Genomic DNA, 23,417 nt, shown 5'->3' with positions numbered 1-23,417 from the left:
AACACAAAGATATTTGGAAGAATGTAACCAAGCAGATCTCGCCGCCTTAACTATCATAATATTTTTTTTCTATAATGGTAGTTAATGGGTTGTGAGATCTGCTTGGTTACAAACATTTTTCCAAATATATTTGTGTTCAGCAGAACATAGAAAGGTATAGAGGTTTGAAACATGAGGGTGAGTAAATAACAGAATTTTCATTTTTGGGTGAACTATCCTATAATATATATATATATATATATATATATATATATATATATATATATATATATATATATATTTATATTTATATTTAATTAAGTATTTTGTACTTGTTGTTTTAATTTGGTTAACAGATGCTAAACCGTTCCAAAAAAATAAAAAGTGCTAAATCAGAATATGCTTCTTTTTTGCTTATGTCCACAAATAATGTGTTCTTGTTTGTGATGTACACGTGATTTTTTTTTTTATGCATGTTCAGGTCTGACTGGACCGATTTTGAACCTTTTGTCAAGTTAAACCTCAAGACATAATTAATTGCCTTTTACGATGTTACACAATGGGTGTGTGATTATTTTATAATCAGGCTTATATATACAATTAAAATATGCAGCAACACATTTACACGTCCAGAAGACGACGCACTGACACGTCCAGAAGACATCAAAGACGTCGGTTCAACTTTCATTTTGGAACTATTTTTCAACCATGACGGGACGTGTCGGACGGACGTCTTTTCAACGGCCAATAGACGTCCGAATGTTTGCTGGGTATACTTGTTATCACCAATGTCGTATTGTCGTTTTGTTTTGCTTTTGTGATGTTTCCACATTATACTCATCATCTTGTAAAGTCACTGTCTGTTTCAGATTGGATGTGAGAGCTGAAGTCTTGGATAGCTCTGGCAGTGTGTGATCCAGACATAATGAAGGCTGTTCCCGAGTGCCAAGGCCCTGTTTTAATATTTACCTCAGAACCTTTAGCATTTCTTCTTTTCATATATTGTTTTGAATACTTCTTTTCACATATTGTTTTGAATACTTCTTTTCACATATTGTTTTAAATGTCTTTTCAATTTGAGTTACATTCATAGAGTATTTACTTCTGTACTTTTTATAACATTTAATGTAATTAGTATTTATACAGGGTATCTGCACATTTTTCAAGTGCAAATTTAAAGACTTTTAAGACCTTTTCAAGACATCTAAATGGAAAAATTAAGACTATACCACGGCAAAAAAAGATAAATACGACAACTTCAAACTGTTTTCTGTAATAGTTTTTTTTACTAACTTTTGCACACATTTGGTGAACAACAGGGTGCATAAATGTCAACTGTTAGATATGCAAACAGCTTAGATAAGCCAAGTCTTGTGTTTTGGGCCTGCAGTTGCAGCCACTGTAGCAGCAAGGAGAAGACTGAGTTACTGGAGCAAACACCTTGAAACATTTAAAAAAATATATGAAAAAATAAACGGCAAATAGTACCAGTTGGACAAGAACCGCAGCTGGCATTATATGAGAAATTAAAACTGTATAAAACTAGCCCTAATGTAGAGGGGGATCCTGCACCTCAAAATGTACACCTCAAAGTACATAAATAACACAAAATATCCACTGCAAATGGTAACAAAATCAGTATAAAAAAAATTATAAAGATAAAAAAATAAAGTGCCATTTAAAAAATAACAAATAAGATTGAGGTGTTAAATTTTTTTGAGCTCAGAGAGTTTGTCCTCAATTTGTCCATTTACTTCCTTCAACTCCTCCTGCTTCTCTTTGGCCCGTCTTCTCATTGTGTTAGACTTTGTAATCAGCGTAGCCATTTTGGAGCCTGCAGAATTTTCTGCCTGTTCTGCCATTCGGTCAGCGTCACTTTCAAGTGACTTACAAACCTCCTCAATGGACCTCTTCTTTTTCTTCAGCCCTTCCAGATCATCTTCAATGTTTTTCCTCTTCTTGGACTGTTCCTCTTTTTCTTTTTGCGTCTTTCCTCCTCTAAGTGCTCCCTGTAGCGACTGCGTGCCGAAGCACAGTAACTGATGAGCTCCTTGGTCAGAGGCACTTCCGCTACCCCCACAAACTTTAACATGGTCACAAATCAGCCTCTGGGTGATCACTGTGTCCTCCGCCATATTACATGTTTCCACCTCTTTATTGGTGGAAAACCCACGCTCAACTTCTGCCTGTCCATGGGACAGAAGAAGAAGTGACTGACAAAATGTCCAGAGTTCAGGGTAGGACTGAAGATATTGCTGCAAAAATACATCCACTCTTGACTTCTCAGAGGGCCTGAAGGACAAGAATTCAACAGCTTTGGCCTCATTAAAAAGGACCTTTTCAAACTGCTGTGCAATCACATCACCTGTAACAATGCACAAAAAAATATTTTCAGTACATTTTAAGAAAAGTATATGATAAACAGGTAACACTTTATAATAACGTTCATTTGTAAGTCATTTATAAGTGGTTATTTAATGATGAACTAATCATTTACAAAACATTCATAAATGATTAGCAAGTGTTATTCTAACATTTTATGTATGTTTTGTAAATTCTGTTACAATTCATTTACAATTGATTAGTAAATTATTAACTAATCATTTACAAAACATGAATATGCGTTTAGGAAGAATAATTTATACTTTAGATTAGGGGATGCAGAAAGTGTTGTAAATGGATTTATTCATTCATGTTGAACACTGTTACTTACCTGTTACAAATGATCTGTACGTGTATACAAGCCAACACTTTCTGCACCCTCTAATTGCTACATACACACAAAAAATAACAATTTATTAAACATTTATGAAATGCATATTCATGTTTTGTAAATGATTAGTTAGTTAATAATTTACTAATCAATTGTAAATTACTTCTAACTGAATCTACAAAACATACATACAATAATCAACATATCACTTATTAATCAACTTATCACTTATTAATGTCACTTATTATCACTTATTAAACTTATTAATATCACACATTAATAATATTAATTATTAATGAACAATGTCATGTTTCGTAAATAATTAGTTAATCATTTACTAATCACTTCTAAATGACTTACAAAATATACATAATATGTAGTATATCACTAGCTGATCATTTATGAATGTTCTGTAAATTATTAGTTCATCATTAACTAACCACTTATTAATAACTTACAACTGAACGTCATTATAAAGTGTTACCCAATATGAAAAGGCAAAGTTACTTTCTTGTAAATAACATGCAACTTAACTGTCCCATTGTATCAGAAATGAACCATAATTTTAAGTCAGTGTACAGGATATCAAGAATCTCTGATCACTGAAATCACAACATAAATATACTGATCTAATACACCCTTTCAAACCATGTATTAGTTCATGTGTTAATGTTCATACCATTCATGATGTTGATACAAATGAGAGGAGGTGTCATATTAAGATAATAATCTATTCAATTCCATTCCATTCTATTCTTATTCCTATCATTTACCAGCAGATATCCTGCCTGACAGTTGTTTCTCTTGCACAAACTTCTGAATGAGGCACTTCATTTTCTGAAGGCACTCATCAGGGTTGGTGCACATTTGGCCTGGATCCAAGCATGTCATGTTGCGGACTATGGCGTACTTCAGGGGGCACTTATCAAGAGCCTTCTTGCACATACTTGAAAGGGCATTCTGGCAGTCTTTCTTAAACTGCAGGACACCAAGCTCGCTTACACCGCTCTTGGCCCCTGCTTTTGTGAGTTCCTGACAAAGAAAAATGGTTTGTAAAATCTCCAAACTTTCTCTAGATGCTCAGCAGTAAGTTAGCATTAACTCAGCTGTCCAGATTAAACTATTTGAAAGATATTTCAAAATAAAAATGGCTCTAAAACATCCTCAATTAGCCTGACATCTTTGACTTGACCTCACATTTCCCTGTCATACATCTGAAGATGAGTCATTAGTAAATTTTTCTGAATGGTTAATGTACTGAATATACTGGATGTCTCACCTTGATGACAGCTGCTGCACCCATGCCTATGTCTACATCCTTTGGACTAAGCCAAAGCTTGTGGTCAGTGACTTCAATCCTTACCAGCTTATATGGAGTACTAGGCAGTGCATCAGGCTTCATAAATCGTTTGAGAAGACTCTAAAAATAATTAATAAGATTAAACCTGTTCTATGTCCTGGCCATTTAAGTGTGTTGTGAACTTTATGATGAATAATTACCCTGATCAAATCCTCCAGATCTTTGCACAAAAAAGGCATCATTGGAGCATCTGTCTGGTATTTCTCCAGAAAAGGTTGGAAAGCTCTTGATATGGCCATGAAAAAATGGAGCTTGGCCTGCAGAAGGGGATCCAGTCGAGCCTCAGAGAGGGTGTCATATGATGATGTCCCTGGGTTCTTCACCACTTTTGACTTCACCTGGTCCACAAACTTCTCAATGGCGGGCCAAATCTCTATTGCTCTTTGCACAGTTGGCAAGTTCTCAAGCCACCGATGACCACAGAAGGGTAAGGGGAATGTTGTTGACGATGTTGATGAAGTGAAATCCTCTCTCCTGGCTGGGGCATTGTGAAAAAGATAGTGCAGAGATTTAAGCACCTTCTGTATCTGCCACACCTCAAATCCACTCTTGAAAGCATTATGGAGGGTATGTAGACCACAACTTCCAACAATTATGAGTTGAACCCCCCCAAATTGTACGCCATGCTCCTGCTGTAGGAGGTTCACAAATTTCCAATTAACAGAGGGTCCATCCATCGACAAAGAGATCATGTTCCTCAAGTTGAGATCTTTGGTACACTCCTGAAATCACGAAAAATATAAATATAAATATAATATATTATATATTATATATAATAATATAAATAAAGCCAACTTTATTAACAATAACCGCCATGTTATTTTATTAATGTTTTCATTTAAGTGTTCACTCAGATACGGTTTATAACAATATATTACAACATGTTAGTACAGGACATTGCTTTAAGATAAAGATAAGGGCAAGACATATTAGCCTATGTGATATGCTTTTGTGTCAAAATGACTTGAGATTCTTAAAATAGAAGTATAATTGTTATAAACAAACTATTTTACTTATTTGCAGCATAGGGTACTCCTGGCTTACTTCCAGGGCAAGTGTTATTTTCCCTTCATCCACTAGATGTCACACTTACCCACCATCACAAATATTCATTGCAAGGAAAATGCTTGATTACAGCGAGATTTTTTTCTATTCTAAGGAGCATGAAAATTATATAAAAACACTATGTCTACGCATTTTGGTTAGTAAAAGACTAGAAGGGGGATTGCTTACCTTAAAATGTTCCAACAAATCCTCTGCTGTAGAATGGCCCATGAATTGGGACCCAAGATAGCGCGATTGAACGTGATGAGTGCCAGTCTGATCAGTAACCCAGTGTCTGACATGCAGGTCCAACTGTTTACTATTTGTTGCTCTGTTCATGCTTTCGTCAAACATGATGACAAAGTTTCCCTGGTTTATCCGTGCCACAAGCTCCTTTTTCACATAAGGAGCAATGCCAAATCGCGCAAGATAAGCCGTCTTGTCTCTGCCACAACTAAACGCGCTCACACACTCGGAGTCCGGGAACATCGCCTGGAAGACTGTGTGAATGTCATCGTTTGACGTGTAAGATTGGTGGCGGCTAACTGTGCGTAAAACCCAGAGCACTTCTGCCTTTAACGTGGCCGTGTTAGAGAACGTACTGAAGGCAGAGGTAGACGCAATAGGCCGACTAGTAGCAGATGTAGGCCTACTTGGCTGAGCACTGGGTGATGGCGTTGTAAACATTTGAATAGGTAAACTACCCGACTGATCCGCAATGTAGCGCTTGTGTTTCTCGCATTTCGCGTGAGAATCTAGGGCTGTTTGACCCATTGTCCCCAACTGTATATTTTTTTTGCAGAGATCACATCGCGCCTCTTTCAAGTTGGCAGTTTTCTTCAACCAACCCTTATATTTATCATCCTCCAACCACCTGTCGTTAAACAGACATTTGCCCATAATGTCGCTAAGCGCTTAACTAGCTTTCCAAACTCCTCCTCCCGCTCACTCGCGTAGGCTAGGCTACCTGCATATCTCTCACTCACAGTCAGTAAGCTCTCACTCAGCAATCACTACACTTTCTCCAGTAGCCTTCTAGTTGTTGATCTACGAAATGCAGATGACACCCGCACAGAACAAATACTGCCCCCAAGGTACGCTGGTCAGTTAGAAAATTGCGTCTAAAAAATACACGAAACCGGACGGAGACATTTCACTCGCTCGGTCCCATGCGGAATTTAATACCTCCCTTGCGAAAATTCAAGACATTTCATACAATTTAAGACTTTTTTAGGCCTTAAAAAACGAAATTTGTATTTAAGACTTTTTAAGACTTTTTAAGGATCCGCGGGGACCCTGTTATATGATTTGTTTTTAAAAAAGAAAAAGAAGAAAGAAAAAAAAAGTCAATTTTCAGGATAATATTTGAAAGATTATTTTGTGCCTTCCAAGCTTTGCAGATCTTTAGAAAGGGTTTTAACAATGTTTGTCATGTTTTTTGTTGTTTTTTCAATTATTGCACATGCACCTACAGTATAGGTCATCAGTTACAATAACTTAGAACGCTAAAGAGACCTTTTTACTGACTCTGAAAAACACCAGAATAAAGATGACCAGGGTCTCTGATCACCTGTGTGAACGTGCCTTAGTCCTGCTGCAGGAGACAAGAGGACTGCAGATGTGAACAGAGCAATAAACTGCAATGTCAGTAATGTAAGATTCTTGAGACAGTGCTAAAGGGAGACAGAAAGACAGCTGATTGTCCTTTCAATGCCAAACCACATGTAACCATAAGTCCCACCCGACATGTTTGAGAATGTGAAATGCCTTGATGGAAGATTGGAGTAACATCTCACAGCAAGAGCTGCAAATCTGGTGCTGAGGTTGAGATGCTCTAAAGCAGCTGGTGCCACATCAGACTTTCAAATACTCTGTCCATCAAATGTCTGTGAAATTTGTTCAGTTTATGTCTCAGTTGTTGAATATTTTTGTTTGTACAAATATTTATTTTAAGAAATTTGCTGGGGAAAAAAAAAAATTGTTCGAAAAATGTTCAAAAAATGTTGTTGCTTTGCAACTAAAATATGTGACAAATAACATCAAGTGTGCATTTACTTGTTTGACTTTAATGAAAATTTGTCATGATATCCAGTAGAAAACAGGAAATATTTGTAGTTTAGTGTTGATAAGGGTAGCCTACTAAAGTGTTAGGCCTACTGTGGTGATAAACACTGAAAATATCAATAATCAAGAAATTAAGGATGACACAGAATATTCACACCAGGCTATAGCTTATATACTTTTTATTAGGCCACAGATACATTTGTAGAGGTTTATTTCAAGTTATCAACACTATGTAGTAGCTAGTCACAGACAGGGCCGGTGTTACAATATATTCGGTTCCTGAAATATTCTGTTCCACAGGGTGGCGCTTACGCGAATATTCATGATATCCTACTTTTGTGGGCGTGTCCTGTATGGAATTACGTTTGTTACAAAAATAATGAACGTAACTTTTCAAAAAAACTAATAAAAATATAAATTGAAACAATAAAATGTCTTTGAAACTTAAAAAAACAAATCGCAGGCAAAATGTTTGACTTTGTTTTTAATACACTGCATGTTTTGGTAAGTTTCTTTTCTTTCTTTCACTGATCTTTACTTACAAAAGCATTTCCAGAGTTTTCATTTATGCTTCTGAAGTTTTCGTTTACAATCCCAGAGTTTTCGTTCGTCTTTCTGACACAAATCTCTCGCGGGGGCGGGGCCAGCAGTGGTGTGTTCTCATTGGCTTACTGAGTTTTTGATTGACAGCTTCTTCTTGACCTGGAAGTGAAGACGTCAGCGTTGTGTTTACAATTACATGTGTGGAGGTGAGCGTCTGTAAGCGGCTTCTTATTTCATTTAAAGCTTTTTTTGAATTTTATCTGTATTTATCTGCTGCTTCTACTTTGTCGACATAAACTTTTAGGAGCGTGAGAGATCAAACGCGAGAGAAAATTAATGTCTTGAGGTTTATTTGTACATTAAAGGTTATAATACTGAAAATATTGCATAATGTCCAATGTTTTCGGAGAATATTTGATTATTTCTGATGATTCTTCTCTATTGTTGGGTCTGATTAGGTTGTGCTGTTACAGTTTAAAGAGAATACTAGTATTATATACATGCATATATTCAGCCGTCAAGAAAGTCTCACTCCAACCAGGTAATCAAGGTTGGCAACCATGGCCATCACTCTACCCATTGTTAGCATATGCACATACACCATCATCACTTAATTCTGAAGGATTCAAACAATATGAAAATAACAGTCGTGGCTTGCTGTAAGACGGTATAGACCTCAAAGGGCATTTCAGTACTCCACACAAAGAATGATCTTGTTGCCATTTTTTATCATTCTAATAATTTTATTTAGTTAACATTATCATCTAACATATAAAAGTAATTTTTTTTTTTTTTAACAATCATCAACAGTTTCAATTGTGATATATATATATATATATATATATATATATATATATATATATATATATATATATATATATATAAAACAGTTGAATAAATGAAAATATGAATCAATTCAAATAAATTTAAATTCTTTATTGTCACTACAGCATACACACAAGTATAAAAGTGAAAGTGTTGGATGCAATTATGTTGTGAAAGGAACGACCAGAATCCACAAAACACTAACTGCATATTCATGTAATGCACAGTATTCTCATGATATACAGTACATTACTATAAAAATGCACAAGCACCTATTATAGAATACATGTGTAAAATTAATAAAATTCATTTTATTACCATTTTTTAAACTATAGTGAATAAACTTAATGAATGGAATGAAATGTTCATGTTGTCTGAATACATTTTGGTTTGACTGTATGACTTTCATTCTCCACATAAGCACAAATATCTTTTAAGAAAATAGTCCATCTCCATGAGCCCATAAGTGGACTGTAACCCATACAAGTATGATGGTTGGTGGGAAACGATTGTTAATAATTAAAACAGTTTAAATTATTAGTATTTTTCTCATCTATTGTTTCATTTCAGAAGACATTGATTCATCCACTGGGGTCGCATGGATTACTATGTCTTTAGGACTCGAAGACATGTATTATTTTCCTAAAAATCCTAATTCATGTTTATCTGTAGAAAGAAAGTAAAATGCATCATGGACGACATGAGGGTGAGTAAAATATATGAGAATTTTTTGGGGTGAACTATCACTTTAACATTCATGTGTTGTTGGTATGCTAATCCAAGATCAGTATGGACTAATAAGAATAAAGTACAACCTCTTGTGTGTTTGTGAACTGTCTTGTTTTAATCTAGAGCTCCAAAAAAATTAAAATATTTGCATAATATCAGGTGTCTGAAGATCAAGATCCCAGTCAGTCAAAGGTGATGTGTCTGAACCAGGGGCGATTCTAGGATTTTGATTTTAGGGGGGCTCAGCCCCCAATAAGGGTATGATTAAAAAAATATTATTTGACTGACTGTTGCTCATTTGCAGACGTACTCCCGCACGACAAGAAAAAATGTTGTATATCCATCTACAATGAAATATAAATTATTTTAGTTTTTTAGCCTTTTAGCCTTTATAATCAACAATACGGTTGGATATTCATAAAGTCACCCCATGAAAATTGATTTCATTTTAAGTATTTTAACTAACCAGCTAATAATCATTAAGAATATAGACAAACCATGTATTAATGTAATTGTCTATTGGCAATATGATTAATCTGTTCTATATTTATTTCTATTTATTAAAAATAACAACATGAATTATCAATTTGCCACTTCTATAAATCAAGTACAAATCTAGTATAAATAGTATAAATCAAGAAAATCAAAAATCCCTTTACACTCCTCCTGATTCATTATTACTTAATACAAAACTATATTTAATAATACAAAACAAAATAACTCCACATTCTCTCTCTGGGCCATCTAGTGCTTTCAGACAATGATGTGTGTCATTTCTGTGCATGGCTGCATAATGTAATGTCAAAATGCATTATAATATGTCTGTAATTGTAAAAAGTAAATTAAAATAAATCATGATCGTTTTCTGAATCTAAAGTCAGTGGTGGACGAAGTACACAAATCAAGTACTTGAGTAAAAGTACAGATACGTATAATAAAATATTACTCAAGTGAAAGTATTTAGTACTCGTTTTCAATTTAACTTGAGTGAAAGTACAAAAGTACTTGATTTTTAATGTACTTAAGTAAAAAAGTAATTGATGAATGTTTATTTTGTAATTTTATATAGGCCACTTATATAATTTAATTTAATATTATATTATATATTTTATATAATCCTATTGCTCAAAATAATTATGAATGATTATGAATTGTCAAAGATACATATGGCTAAATACATAACATTTTAAAAAATTGCAGCAAGGGGGAAGATGAATGTGCATGTGTTATTTTTATTTGTGTTAGAGTTGCACGATTCTGGATAAAATGAGAATAAAGGTTTCTTTTTGGTTGTTGTTGTTGTTGTTTGTTTGTTTCAAATAGAAATCATGCTTCTCCCACGATTCTGAATAGACAATTTAACAAAATAGCCTATAATTATTTACTAGAGGACAAAATATTAATTGCTGCAGACAAATTAATTTAATTATTTAAAAAATGGGTTTGAATGAATGATTCAATGACTCACTCATAACTACTTCACTTTTATCATTAGTGGATTAAACAAACAAATCTTTTGAATGAATCATTCATTGTCAAATACATTTTAACAGTCACTTGTCGCCTCCTAGTGCCATAACGATGTAATTGACAAAACCGTTATTTGAAGCACCAAGTTAGTTTTAAAATGTGATTTGATCTGTTTGAATCGAAATCGCGATCTGTAGACATTGATGTGGACTTGTCAGTGGGCTTAAACAGATCGCCCTTTACAGCAGATTTAGTTCAAAAACAACTGAAAGTTGTGACCTAAATATGATTTTCAGTTACAATAATTAATCCTAAAATTCAACATTAGTAGGCTGACTTACTTTTCACCATCAGACATGTACGCACTCAGAGGATCCCCCAGTTCTTGGCTAATTTTCAGATTTTTAAATTCATTTACTGGAGAGTCGCTTTGAACGGATCATTGAATCAGTAACTTGTTGACTCGATAACAGCTGCAATACGATCAGTCCAATTCGCGAATGAATTGTTGATGTGATTTGTGAACCGATTTAACAGGATGATTGAAAAGAATCAGTTCGTGCACGAAACGTCTCTGAGCATGTCATAATTTCTTCCATTTAAAATAATGAGTAACGACATGTTTTATGAAATGTAGTGGAGTAAAAAGTACGATCTTATGCTTTGGAATGTAGTGAAGTAAAAGTAAAAGTTGCTAAAAATAAAAAATACTGAAGTAAAGTACAGATACTTGAAAAATGTACTTAAGTACTGTAACGAAGTAAAAATACTTAGTTACTGTCCACCACTGTCTAAAGTATGTTTTCATGGGTGTTAATCACTTCATTTTTGTAGGAATAAAAAACAACTATCACACAAGGGCTGAAGGTGAACGCAGCGAAACGTATTTGTATTGGATGAGTGCTCCCAATGCTCCAGTAACATTACATTATGTAAACTGCAATGCATTTATGACAAAGAACTGCACCGATGCAGATGTAATATCATAGCATAATAGCAATCTATCAATAAATGCACGCACACGCGACGCACACCTTGTGCTCTCTGATGTTCGCTCTGCTCGGCGCCCCTGCAGATTGAAAAATGCGCTAAATCCAAGCAGACTCAGATAAGAGGAGGAGCCGAAACTTGACGCAGCTTGCCGCCGTTTCAAATGAGTTTTTTTAAAGGGGACTGAAGCGATCAAATATTTATTAATCAAATATTTTTTTAGGGGGGCTGGGCAGAAGTTTAGGGGGGCTGAAGCCCCCCTAAAAAGGGCCTAGTGACGCCCCTGGTCTGAACAAAATAAGATTCTTGTCTGATGGGGACAGTGGATCTCTGGGGCTACCACTCCCTCCTCTGGGTCAGCATCAGAATTGTGTTAATGGAAAAGTTGATCCACTCCCTGGAAAATAAGAAATCAGATGTATTATAATCTAACAATACAAACTGCTTTGAATTCCCACATAACAAATTATGCAGCCTTAAAATATTTATTTCAAAAAATTATATATCATTTCAGCCATAATTACTTTCATGTATTAGGTTTTGCATTTAGCCATACAGTAGGCCTACTGTGCCTACTTAGCTTTGTTGTTTTAGCAATGTTTTAATGACCATCCATGTGAACAAAATGGATTCTATAAGCAAAAATCAGTATTTAATGTGACCTCCTAGACCTCCCGTTTTTTCAAAGGAGAAACTTGTGATCAGATTTTGAAAGTTTTGTTGACCTTCCAGTCATTTTCGATTCCATTTAGGTTTGAGAGAGCCAGGTTCTCACTATTACTCAAGTGTAAGGAGAGGTCACTAAATACTTGCCACTTAGCCTGTAGAAGTCTTTTTTTCCCCTGTTTTTTTATAATGCTTACAAATTTAAAGTATTTCCTGGTCATATTCTAATAAGAAGTCTGAAAAAAATTATATGGTCACTATACCATTGCTAAAACAACATCTAATGGTGTCCTAAGACTTTTGCACAGTACTTCATATGTATTATTATTAAAGACTACCTTTTTCCCTTTAAATATGATCTAATCCAAGGCTGTATGTACAGTACATAGCCAGATCCTGTAATGACTGGGTTAAATCAAGACAACACTGCTGTATAAAGTGGGCTCTAAATGAGCTCTAAAATACCTCTCCATCTGAAAAAGCAAGTAATGTTACTACTTCGGTAAAGTTGGTTTTATATTCGCACATTCGGACTTCCGCTTTCAATAACTTTGTGAATCAGCATTAAAAAAGGCTAATTTAATTTTATTATCGTTACTGACTGTTATGAGCACAAAGTACAACACAATTTTCTGTAGAACTCGACAGCAAACAAACACACTTACCTCTATGGAGTGCTGTGACGTCATCGTTAATCTGAGGCACCATCTACAAAGTGCAAGTTTCGATTGACAGCGTGATAAAGACTCACTGTCCATGGTACTTAAGTCTAGTGATGGGACGGTTGATACCGAGGCTTCGAGGCACATATTAATTAATTTAGATGAGATTAGTTTATATTAGATATAAATGATTCAAGACAAGAGTTATTCCGGATGTCACGGACTTACGAAGCTTTGGTCAAGTGCTTTTTCAAACCGTAGATCTGTGATTTAGATGATTTAGATATGGTGGAGAAACAAGTCTGACCACCAGATGTCGCTAATGCGCACTATGTGGAACTGGAACTGTGTGTGTCCATCAAAACAGCCTTAAGCCTTTGATACTGAACTTTTTCAGATAAAATGACTTCATTAAACACTTTTCATTTGTTCTTTACATTAATATAAATATTTTACAACTTCTTTTGAAAGGCTGTGAGTGTGTTTTCAAAAGCTATTGAACTGGAACTATGTGTATCCATCAAAACAGCCTTAAGCCTTTGATACTAAACCTTTTCAGTTAAAATGACTTCATTAAACACTTTTCATTTGTTCTTTACATTAATATAAATATTTTACAACTTCTTTTGAAAGGCTGTGAGTGTGTTTTCAAAAGCTATTGAACTGGAACTATGTGTATCCATCAAAACAGCCTTAAGCCTTTGATACTGAACTTTTTCAGATAAAATGACTTCATTAATCACTTTTCATTTGTTCTTTACATTAATATAAATATTTTACAACTTATTTTGAAAGGCTGTGAGTGTGTTATCAAAAGCTATTGAACTGGAACTATGTGTGTCAAAACAGCCTTAGACCTTTGATACTGAACTTCTTCAGTTAATATGACTTCATTAAACACTCTAACATCAAGATGGAAATATCCTTAATGCAGACAATATTTAAGGACATTGACGAAAAATACTTCAAAATACCAGGCTACATACAGCATTTCAGTGTGAATCGGTTCATTGTTCATTTGTACTCTGAGTTGAGGATCAGCATTCTTGTGCATCATTTGCGAAGTAAGTCTCCTGTGTCCCTCTATCTTGATGCCACTGGTGGTGTAGTGTCAAACATTCCAGAACAGCCCAAACCGGTGTTGTACTATGCGCTCACTCTTCCAGGAAATGCAGGTCGAGATGCACCACCACTGCCTATTTGTGAAACACTCTCCAATGAAGCACTCAGTACCACCAATCACATTTTGACTCATGCAATTCACTTTGCATTTATCAAAGTACACCCAAATAAAAATTCACCAGGTCGAAACTGATTATAGCTGGGCTTTAATACAAAGTGTGATGCTCGCTTTCAACAAAGAGCATATGACTTCTGCATGAACAAAAAATTCAGTGGATGAAATGAAGTCATATGCTGTACTACACATTTGCTCTGCTCACATCCTGAAAGCTGTCAGACAGGCAATCTGTAGGCAAACAGATGACAAAGGACTGAGATACTTTGCCACATATGCTTTCGCAAGATTTCAAAATGCCAGCAACATGACTTAATAAAGAAAGGTGTTCCGTGCATTATGTGCCTTGCTCACAACCCAACAAAACACAGACCTCGTCAAAGAGAGTCTGCGTATTTTGGAGAGTGTCATTTCAAGATCCAAAGAGGAGCCATGGAAGAAACTCCCCAATCTGAAGACAGAACACATGCAACGACCATCAGTGCCAAATCACCATTCTATGCCTTTTTTCAGCAGATTATGAAAGAGGTGAAGGAAGAAATGGTTGATGATGACACAGGGTTGGCAACAGAAGACAACCCACACTTTTGTCCAGGCATTCTCACAGTCCTCTTTGATATGTACCTTGCTATCTTTCCTCTTTGGAGTGGCTTGCTGTTGGGAGACCTGATGGATGAATGTCATGAACAGTACATGGAGATAACAAAGAAACAACCAAAAACAAGAGATGCCAACTGTCACATTGAAAGGTGGTTTGGAATTGTCAAACATTCCATAATGCATAAAGAAAGAAAAGTCAAAACAGGGACCTTCATAAGAAAGATGCACAAGTCTCTACAAGCGAGGTATACAGAGCATATCATCAAGCTTGAACTTCCTCAAAAGCTTTTGCGGCAACCTGAGGAACCTTTGAACCTTGATCAATCTCAAGAAACTTGGAAGAAGAAGGAAGACCGTTTCCCATCCACCGAATCCAAATTCTTTTCTGTTCCACATAAAATACCTGCTCCCCAAAAAGAGGATCAAGAAGGATGTGGAAACGGAAACTTCAAGTTCTGATGCATGTCAGCCTCCTGCAGATGGACTCCATGTAGATGAACAGGTAATGAAGTCATTAGAACAAAACGTTAAACTATTAATTGCATATATGAAGGTACGCTATTATTTACTCTATGAACTTCATATCATTACAGATCCAGATGCTATTGAAGAAGAAGGAACATACAGAGCTGCTAGTTGTTGTAATTGTTCAGTCTCCTAGCCAGGATCTCGAGTTCCTTTTACATCACAAGGAATTCAATGCACTTAGGCCACATGAATGGTTATTTGGAGAGGTACACATTACAGAACAAAAATCTAAATGCATAATTACAATTATATTTGTATGTAACAGTAAATGTTGTCCTCAATGTATGCCAATCAAGTAATGTGATTCAAATTTAAATGCTTTATCATATTAGACTATTGAGTGCTATTTCATAACTGTGCTTAATAAGGAGGATGCAAATCTCTACCAGCTAAGCCATTACACCACAGGTGTCATTTTAAATGGCACAAGAGAGCAGATGGAACAGCAAGGATTTTGAAAAGTGAGTGCAACTACTTATGATATTTAATTTTCACATGTACACTGCACAGACATGATCTTTTAAATTTTTGATAAACAGGTCAACTTAGAGCAATATGATGGGGTCATCACTTTTGTCAATATCACCAAAAATCACTGCAGGTTTGTGGTAAGTAAAAGAGTGCTAATTTCAATGATAAGCTACTACATATGCCCATTCAGACATGTTTGATCTTTCAGTGACATTTATTTGCTAATTTATTTGTTTCTTTTTATCCAATTTAGTTTGTATATGCTCAGACTGACACCCTTTTCATGCTTGACTCTCTGACTGGTACAAATGAAATTAAATGAAAAGGCATGCCAAAAATTCGGGTATGATAGTCTGTTTTAAAAAAGATATTTAGCATGTGTAAATCCAAAACAGTAATAATGGAAACTAAGCAAAGTTCATGTTGTGTAAGACCACCATAATCACACACTGCAAAAAGAATTACCCCCAAAAGAGGAGCAATTAAGTGTGAACGCAAAGAAATACGTCACAAAGATGATTACTGCTCAAACTGTGGATACAGACAAAGAGATCCAGTAGATGTGCTCTACGACTGGGTATTGTTTATCCGGCTGTTGACTTTTCGTTTTAAGTGAAAGCATGTGTTTTCACAACTACTTTTAATAATTACAACACTGTGCAAATAAATCTAACAACATTTCCTATTTTCCTCCCAGGTTCAATGTAAAATTTGTCTGAGGTGGTATCGTCTTAAAGTGCCAGCACAGGAAGAACCATGGACTTGTGATTTGTGTCTGTAAGCTATTCAGTTAGAGGAGCTTATGCTGAAAGTGTTCTTACTATTTGATATGTTATGTAAATGCTTTACACTTTTTTAGTATTTGGTATAAGCTTCATATTGTTGTGTTGCTTGTTGTCCTCTGCTGGTCTTTTATGTGAATGAATTTTGGGGGAAGAAATACTTGCATTTGGGAGGTTGAAATATTTGAGATATAGGGTAGTTTACTTTTTATTATCTACAAAAACATTTAAAACACCTAAAATGTTGTTTTTTTTCTTCTTTTTTTTCATAATTAGGATGCAAGTGAAGTGATATGAATAATGTAAGGGTTTTCAATAACAATCTCTTTTACTTTAAGAAAGTATTGTGGTTTATGCTCTATGTAAAAAAATGACTTGTCAAAGATCTTTGATTACAGAAGTATTTTTACTTTATTGTACAACCAAGGAGATAGCCTCTTCAGGAGACCGCTCCTGATTTCTGCTATCGTCTCACTATATATACAGGCAAAAGCCCTTCGCCATACATTTTATAGATATTCTGAGAAATGTAACATTTACCATGTGACACATATTCTTCAGCTTGAAATATACATTTCCATACATGTAAACACATTCCTAAATTTTCTCATACAGCATACTTTTTTACTAGCAAGCGCACACCCTTTCTGCTCTTTGTTCATGTATGATTATATTTGTGGAGTGAGACATGCTTATATTATGCTGTATTATTATCAATTTTACTATAGTAAAATCTTCTTCAAAGGCAACTATACATTCGTGTTTTACTTCCTTATTATTTTGAACATTATTTTGTTTGTTTTTATAAAAAAATTCATAATCATTTATAGTTATGTATGCAGTTGTCATTGATTTATCATTATTATGGTAGTACTTTAAAACATAAATAATACACAGATATAAAACATAAATTACTCGTTAATCAAACATACTCAAACATACTCATAGTGTTTAATATAGTAATATTTACTGTAAAAGTGTAGTTTGTACCCTTAAAGTGTAGTAAAGCTATTTTGTATTGACACACTTCTAAAATTAATATCTTTTGAAAAAAGCATCATATCAGTATAAAAGAAGTTGCAAAATATTTATCTCAATGTAAAGAACACAGTCACAGTGTTTAATATAGTAATATTTACTGTAAAAGTGTAGTTTGTACCCTTAAAGTGTAATAAAGCTATTTTGTATTTACACACTTCTAAAATTAATATCTTTTGAAAAAAGCATCATATCAGTCTAAAAGAAGTTGCAAAATATTTATCTCAATGTAAAGAATATAGTCATAGTGTTTAATATAGTAATATTGACTGGGAAAGTGTAGTTTGTGCCCTTAAAGTCTAATTAAACTATTTTGTATTGACACACTTCTAAAATTAATATCTTTTGAATAAAGCATCAGAACAGTCTAAAAGAAGTTGCAAAATATTTATCTCAATGTAAAGAACATAGTCATAGTGTTTAATGTACAAATATTGCCTGGAAAAGGATACTTTTTACTCTTAAACTGTAATAAAGCTATTTTGTATTGACACACTTATAAAATTAATATCTTTTGAAAAAATTATCATATCAGTGTAAAAGAGGTTGCAAAATATTTATCTCAATGTAAAGAACACACTAATAGTGTTTAATATAATAATATTTACTGTAAAAGTGTAGTTTGTACCCTTAATGTGTAGTAAAGCTATTTTGTATTGACACATTTCTAAAATTAATATCTTTGGAAAAAAGCATCAGAACAGTCTAAAAGAAGTTGCAAAATATTTATCTCAATTTAAAGAACACAGTCACAGTGTTTAATATAATAATATTTACTGTAAAAGTGTAGTTTGTGCCCTTAATGTGTAGTAAAGCTATTTTGTATTGACACATTTCTAAAATTAATATCTTTTGAAAAAATGATCATATCAGTCTAAAAGAAGGTGCAAAATATTTATCTCAATGTAAAGAACATAGTCATGGTGTTTAATGTACAAATATTGCCTGGAAAAGGATACTTTTTACTCTTAAACTGTAATAAAGCTATTTTGTATTTACACATTTCTAAAATTAATATCTTTGGGAAAAAGCATCATATCAGTCTAAAAGAAGTTGCAAAATATTTATCTCAATGTAAAGAACAAACTTATAGTGTTTAATATAGTAATATTTACTGTAAAAGTGTAGTTTGTGCCCTTAATGTCTAATAAAGCTATTTTGTATTGACACACTTCTAAAATTAATATCTTTTGAAAAAAGCCTCATATCAGTCTAAAAGAAGTTGAAAAATAGTTATCTTAATGTAAAGAACAGTTGAAAAGTGTTTAATGAAGTCATATTAACTGAAAAAATTCAGTATCAAAGGTCTAAGGCTGTTTTGATGGACACACACAGTTCCAGTTCAATAGCTTTTGAAAACACACTCACAGCCTTTCAAAAGAAGTTCCCAAATATGTTTATATTAATGCAAAGAACAAATAAAAAGTGTTTAATGATAATTTTAACTGAAGAAGTTTAAAACATAAATGACACACACAAACAAAACATAAACGACTGGTTAATCAATCTACTTAATACAGGATTTCAGAGTAAAAGTAAACTTGGCCGCATATTCACAGATTCTAATTTCCCGGATCAATAACGTGTGCGCTAAACGCTGTTACAACACAAATAACACCTCTTTTTAATCGTAGTAACATAGACAAGCAGCAACAGCCTTATTTTCCTCAAAACCAGCTTTCATCCGCAGTGGAAAACACGCACTGATCTCTATACGCACACGGCTAAGAGACAGAATGAAAGGAACCGTCTGCAAAGTCCTACGAAACTCCAAATACTTTACTTCAAACAGTCAAGAACCTCACTGTAATACAATGTTGGTGATTTCTGTGCAGGATTCCACACCACTCCCCTTCACCGCTGGAAAAAAAAATCACGAACGTGGGCTATATAAAGGTATCTGTCACATCTGGAATGATGATCTGGCGTGGAATGATCATAAAATCTAGGCTAGGCAGGTCAGTTAATTCAGTTTAAAAAATTACTATTAAAACGTGGTGGAAAACATGTGTATCTTTCATTTCCAATGTGTATATCGTAATGTATTACCTTGAAAAATATTTATTGTCAAATGTGTTGAATGTAAAGTCCTCTGAGGAATTACACCATTCCGTGTGAATTTATCTGAGAATATTCTTAAATAAGGAAATCTATTCAGTGATTGGTCCATGCCTATGTCGTCATCCAAAATACCATTTATGGCACAGCAAAGTGTCGTGAACGGGTGTGTCTCATACGTTCTGAAAAGTGAAGCCACGGGCTCTTTGATCGCCCCCTGGAGGCTGGATGCAGTACAGGTCATAAACCCCGCCCTCTCAATGCAGTCGAATGAGACTTCAGTGAAAACTTAAAAATAAATTCTGCTTCAAATAAAACTTTCTGAAAGATGGTTTTGGTCATTTAAGGTAGTTGTTATCACACTGATATATATTCAATTGTTCGTTTTTGTGATGATTTAGATTTTAGCTAGCAATTTGATTCTATAAAAACGGGGCGTGTCGTCATGATTCGAAGTTGATTGACAGGTTGTCTGAGGACTGTCGGAGCTTCGAGGGGAGATTGAAGATGTATTAACTAACTGTTAATTTTCGATTTCTTTGTCATTAACACCAACAAAATGAGTTGTTCAGCAGTAAACTGTACTAACCGACCTACAGGATCTGACGGATCACTGAACTTTTTTTCTGTAACATCAAATGTGGGCGTTATAAGCTAATTAATAAATGTTATTAGTTAAGATAACACACCTAATGTTAACCATGTCGGGAAAAAGCAGGTGATCGTTATCTGGCAGTTACTTATTATTTTTATGGGTATAAAATAATAATTAGCAGGACAAAACTAATGATAGCTTACTCTAATTACAGCAATCGATCTCCTGTAACGTTAGTTGAACTTGATTTAAAATGGCAGGACCGTTTCTGACGATTTAGAGTTGTTTCTAGTGGCATATTATTTTGATTTTATCTACTGAATTTGCTGTTTCAAAAATATTATTGCTCTAGAAACAGAATAGCCTATTATTTTATAGGTAGACTTTTAAATTGTGTATAATTTTTATAGTCTATTTAAAATACATGAATGATGACGCAGTCGTCTGGGCGGAAGTTTGATATCGCGACTCCGCCTCCGGCTCAACGGACGATTCCTTCTGCGCATGCCCAGGCTCCAAACTTTTTTTTTTTTTGACGTATTGCGTAACGTGTCAGCGCCCATTCATCAGCCCATTTTGGCTTCAGTTCAATACAATGGAAGGAAGCGACGTCGCGTCGTCCATCTTTTTTTACAGTCTATGGTCGTGAATCATCTCTAAGACGCTGGCGCTCTGACACTTAAGATGTAGTTCACTTAAATTATGACTGAGATGCTTCATAAGTAACTTTTAAGCGCAGATTTGACTTTTTTTTTTCAGTAGTGTTCTTGTGAGTAATTGTCAGAGGCTTGATAAAGATGGGTTACCATGATGGTGATAGGTGGTTCCAGTAGTTGGCCACTAAACGTTTAAACATTTGGTTTATGCTTGGCTGCTGAATCGGTGTGTGTTAAAACACAATTGAAGCAATAAACTGAAGTGGAAATATGTGAGTAGTATTATGGGTAGTTCTTTTTTAGATGTCATTAATTATATCTTGTTTTATCAATGAGTTTGAAATATAATAATTAATATAAGCCCTTAATAAATTTTATTCGCTAATCCGGTGATAGTACAAGGATTATAACTGTACTGCAGGATTGAAAGAAAGGGGACTTTAATGAGAAATATAGATATCAGTAATCAGCATATGAATCTCAACAATGGTGACAATAAACAAAATATTCATAAAGATAAATTCGACATAAAAAGCGAATAAAACACAACAAAAATCACAGCAAACAACTATCGTTTTCCAACAATAGTTAGAAAAAATATATATTGTACAATTCAGTTGCATTATTTATTGATAGTGTGATGCATTGTGGGAGGTTTTTTTGTTTTGTTTACCATGGTACCCAGCATGCATTGCAGCATGAAACTTTGGTCACCGTTACTGAGAATCATGGGTTGATTGTTGATGTGTTCTTGTGTCACTACAGAAAAGACTAAAGCTGTGTCCCAATTCGCATACAATGCGTCCTAAATAGTACTCGAAAAAAGAATTAGGGTGCGTCTGAAATCGCATACTACATGAGTAGGTACTACATTTGAATTTGAACGTTCTTCCCGACCGTTAAAACAGTGCGTTCTATATAGTATGAATATGGGTAGTATGAATGGAATTCGGACGTACTACATCCGCCATGTTAATATTGTCACGTGTCATGCGTCGTCACAACAGCGCGAAAATTTAAAGGGCCTGCTCTACTCCGTTTTCATCAGCAATGTTTTTATTAATGCTTACCGCTTCCATCTGTGTTTTAATGTCGATTCAATCATCAGCTCAAAGGAGGCGTCGGTCAGCTGCTCGCAGATCACGCTTTCTTCAACAGCTTGTTAAATATGTCAAAGTATAATCACCTAACGTATTTAGCTAGGAAATTTTACCTCAGAATAAAAATACATCTGTGAATATCACGACAGAGGCTGATTTGAAGCAACGAAATTAAGTAATTTATTGTTAAAAATGATTGCATATAAAAATACATGAGAAACAAAACACATGAAATCAATAAACAAACTTGAATACATTATATATAAATAAATAATGTGTAGATAGACAGAGAGGACTTCGGTAAAGTTGGTTTTATATTCGCACATTCGGACTTCCGCGTTTAAGATTTGTCTAATTATATGTGCTTTGAAGTGAATATTTGCAAATACAAAGCATGGCATGCTATTCACAGCTAATTATTATCAATCTGTACATTTTCCAGAATCGAACAAGACGGCCATATATTGTTTAATCGCTTACTTACTTGCTAAATGTCTGCTGAATGTCCAATGTTGTGCGGAAAACCACATAGGGAGCGTCTCAAAAGTTCGATATTGTTTTATTTTGTGCAAACAGACAACTACATTTTATCCAACTATGTACAATATAGAATATAGATATTTTTCTGTTTCTATACCTACAGAACATACAGCCCATGTATTGCTATTTTATTCACCTCTGTTTTTCTGGTTTGAAGTGGTAATAAAAACAGTGTTCACCACGTGTTAAATAAAATAAATGGCTAAACTTCTAAACTATCTTTTATATTTTCCTGTTGTATGACACCTTCGTTTAACAATAAACTCTCACAATATCACAAATCATGTGCATTGAAGGATGTTTAGTCCTGCAGAATTATCACTGTCCATGGTACTGAATCAATAAGATTATTGACAAGCATTCACAAAGTATAACAGCAAACAGGATGTTTAACTTGGGTGAACACTTCAAAAAGTAGTGTAAAAACTTTTTTTCAAGATGGTTTACTGGACATTTATGAGAAAGGTAGGGTACCACAATGTTTATTCACCCAATTTGTAGGCTACTGCATTTAAAAAAAGTAATAGGCTATGTGATCATAAAGATGTTACTACTTTTACAAATCATATTTGTATATCCTTTTTTTATGAACACATCTATATTGAAATATTACAAAATCTGAACATATTACAAAATTATTTTTTATGTGTCTACTTCACAAAAACGGAGATTTGCGTTTGTGGCTACGTGATGATGTCATCACGCAATGAAATCACAACGTAATTTAGCAACTTATAGCAACAAATCGACCAGCCTGAAATCAACTG

At 34.4% G+C, this 23,417-nt stretch overlaps 1 protein-coding gene across 1 annotated transcript; it reads right to left on the bottom strand.

Moving 5' to 3' along the window:
- Window positions 1–1,685: 1,685 nt before the first annotated feature.
- Window positions 1,686–5,870, bottom strand: LOC137018296 (uncharacterized). The gene is made up of 5 exons (XM_067382901.1): window positions 5,286–5,870; window positions 4,193–4,774; window positions 3,972–4,112; window positions 3,466–3,724; window positions 1,686–2,344 (listed from the first exon to the last, which is right to left on the bottom strand). The coding sequence occupies exons 1-5, from the start codon at window positions 5,868–5,870 to the stop codon at window positions 1,686–1,688; spliced, it is 2,226 nt and encodes a 741-aa protein (XP_067239002.1).
- Window positions 5,871–23,417: the final 17,547 nt, after the last annotated feature.

This window comes from Chanodichthys erythropterus, chromosome 4, assembly GCF_024489055.1.
Source record: "Chanodichthys erythropterus isolate Z2021 chromosome 4, ASM2448905v1, whole genome shotgun sequence".
NCBI lineage: Eukaryota > Metazoa > Chordata > Actinopteri > Cypriniformes > Xenocyprididae > Chanodichthys > Chanodichthys erythropterus.
Note: the sequence above shows the minus strand (reverse complement) of the source record. Positions and strands in the feature narration are given on the sequence as shown.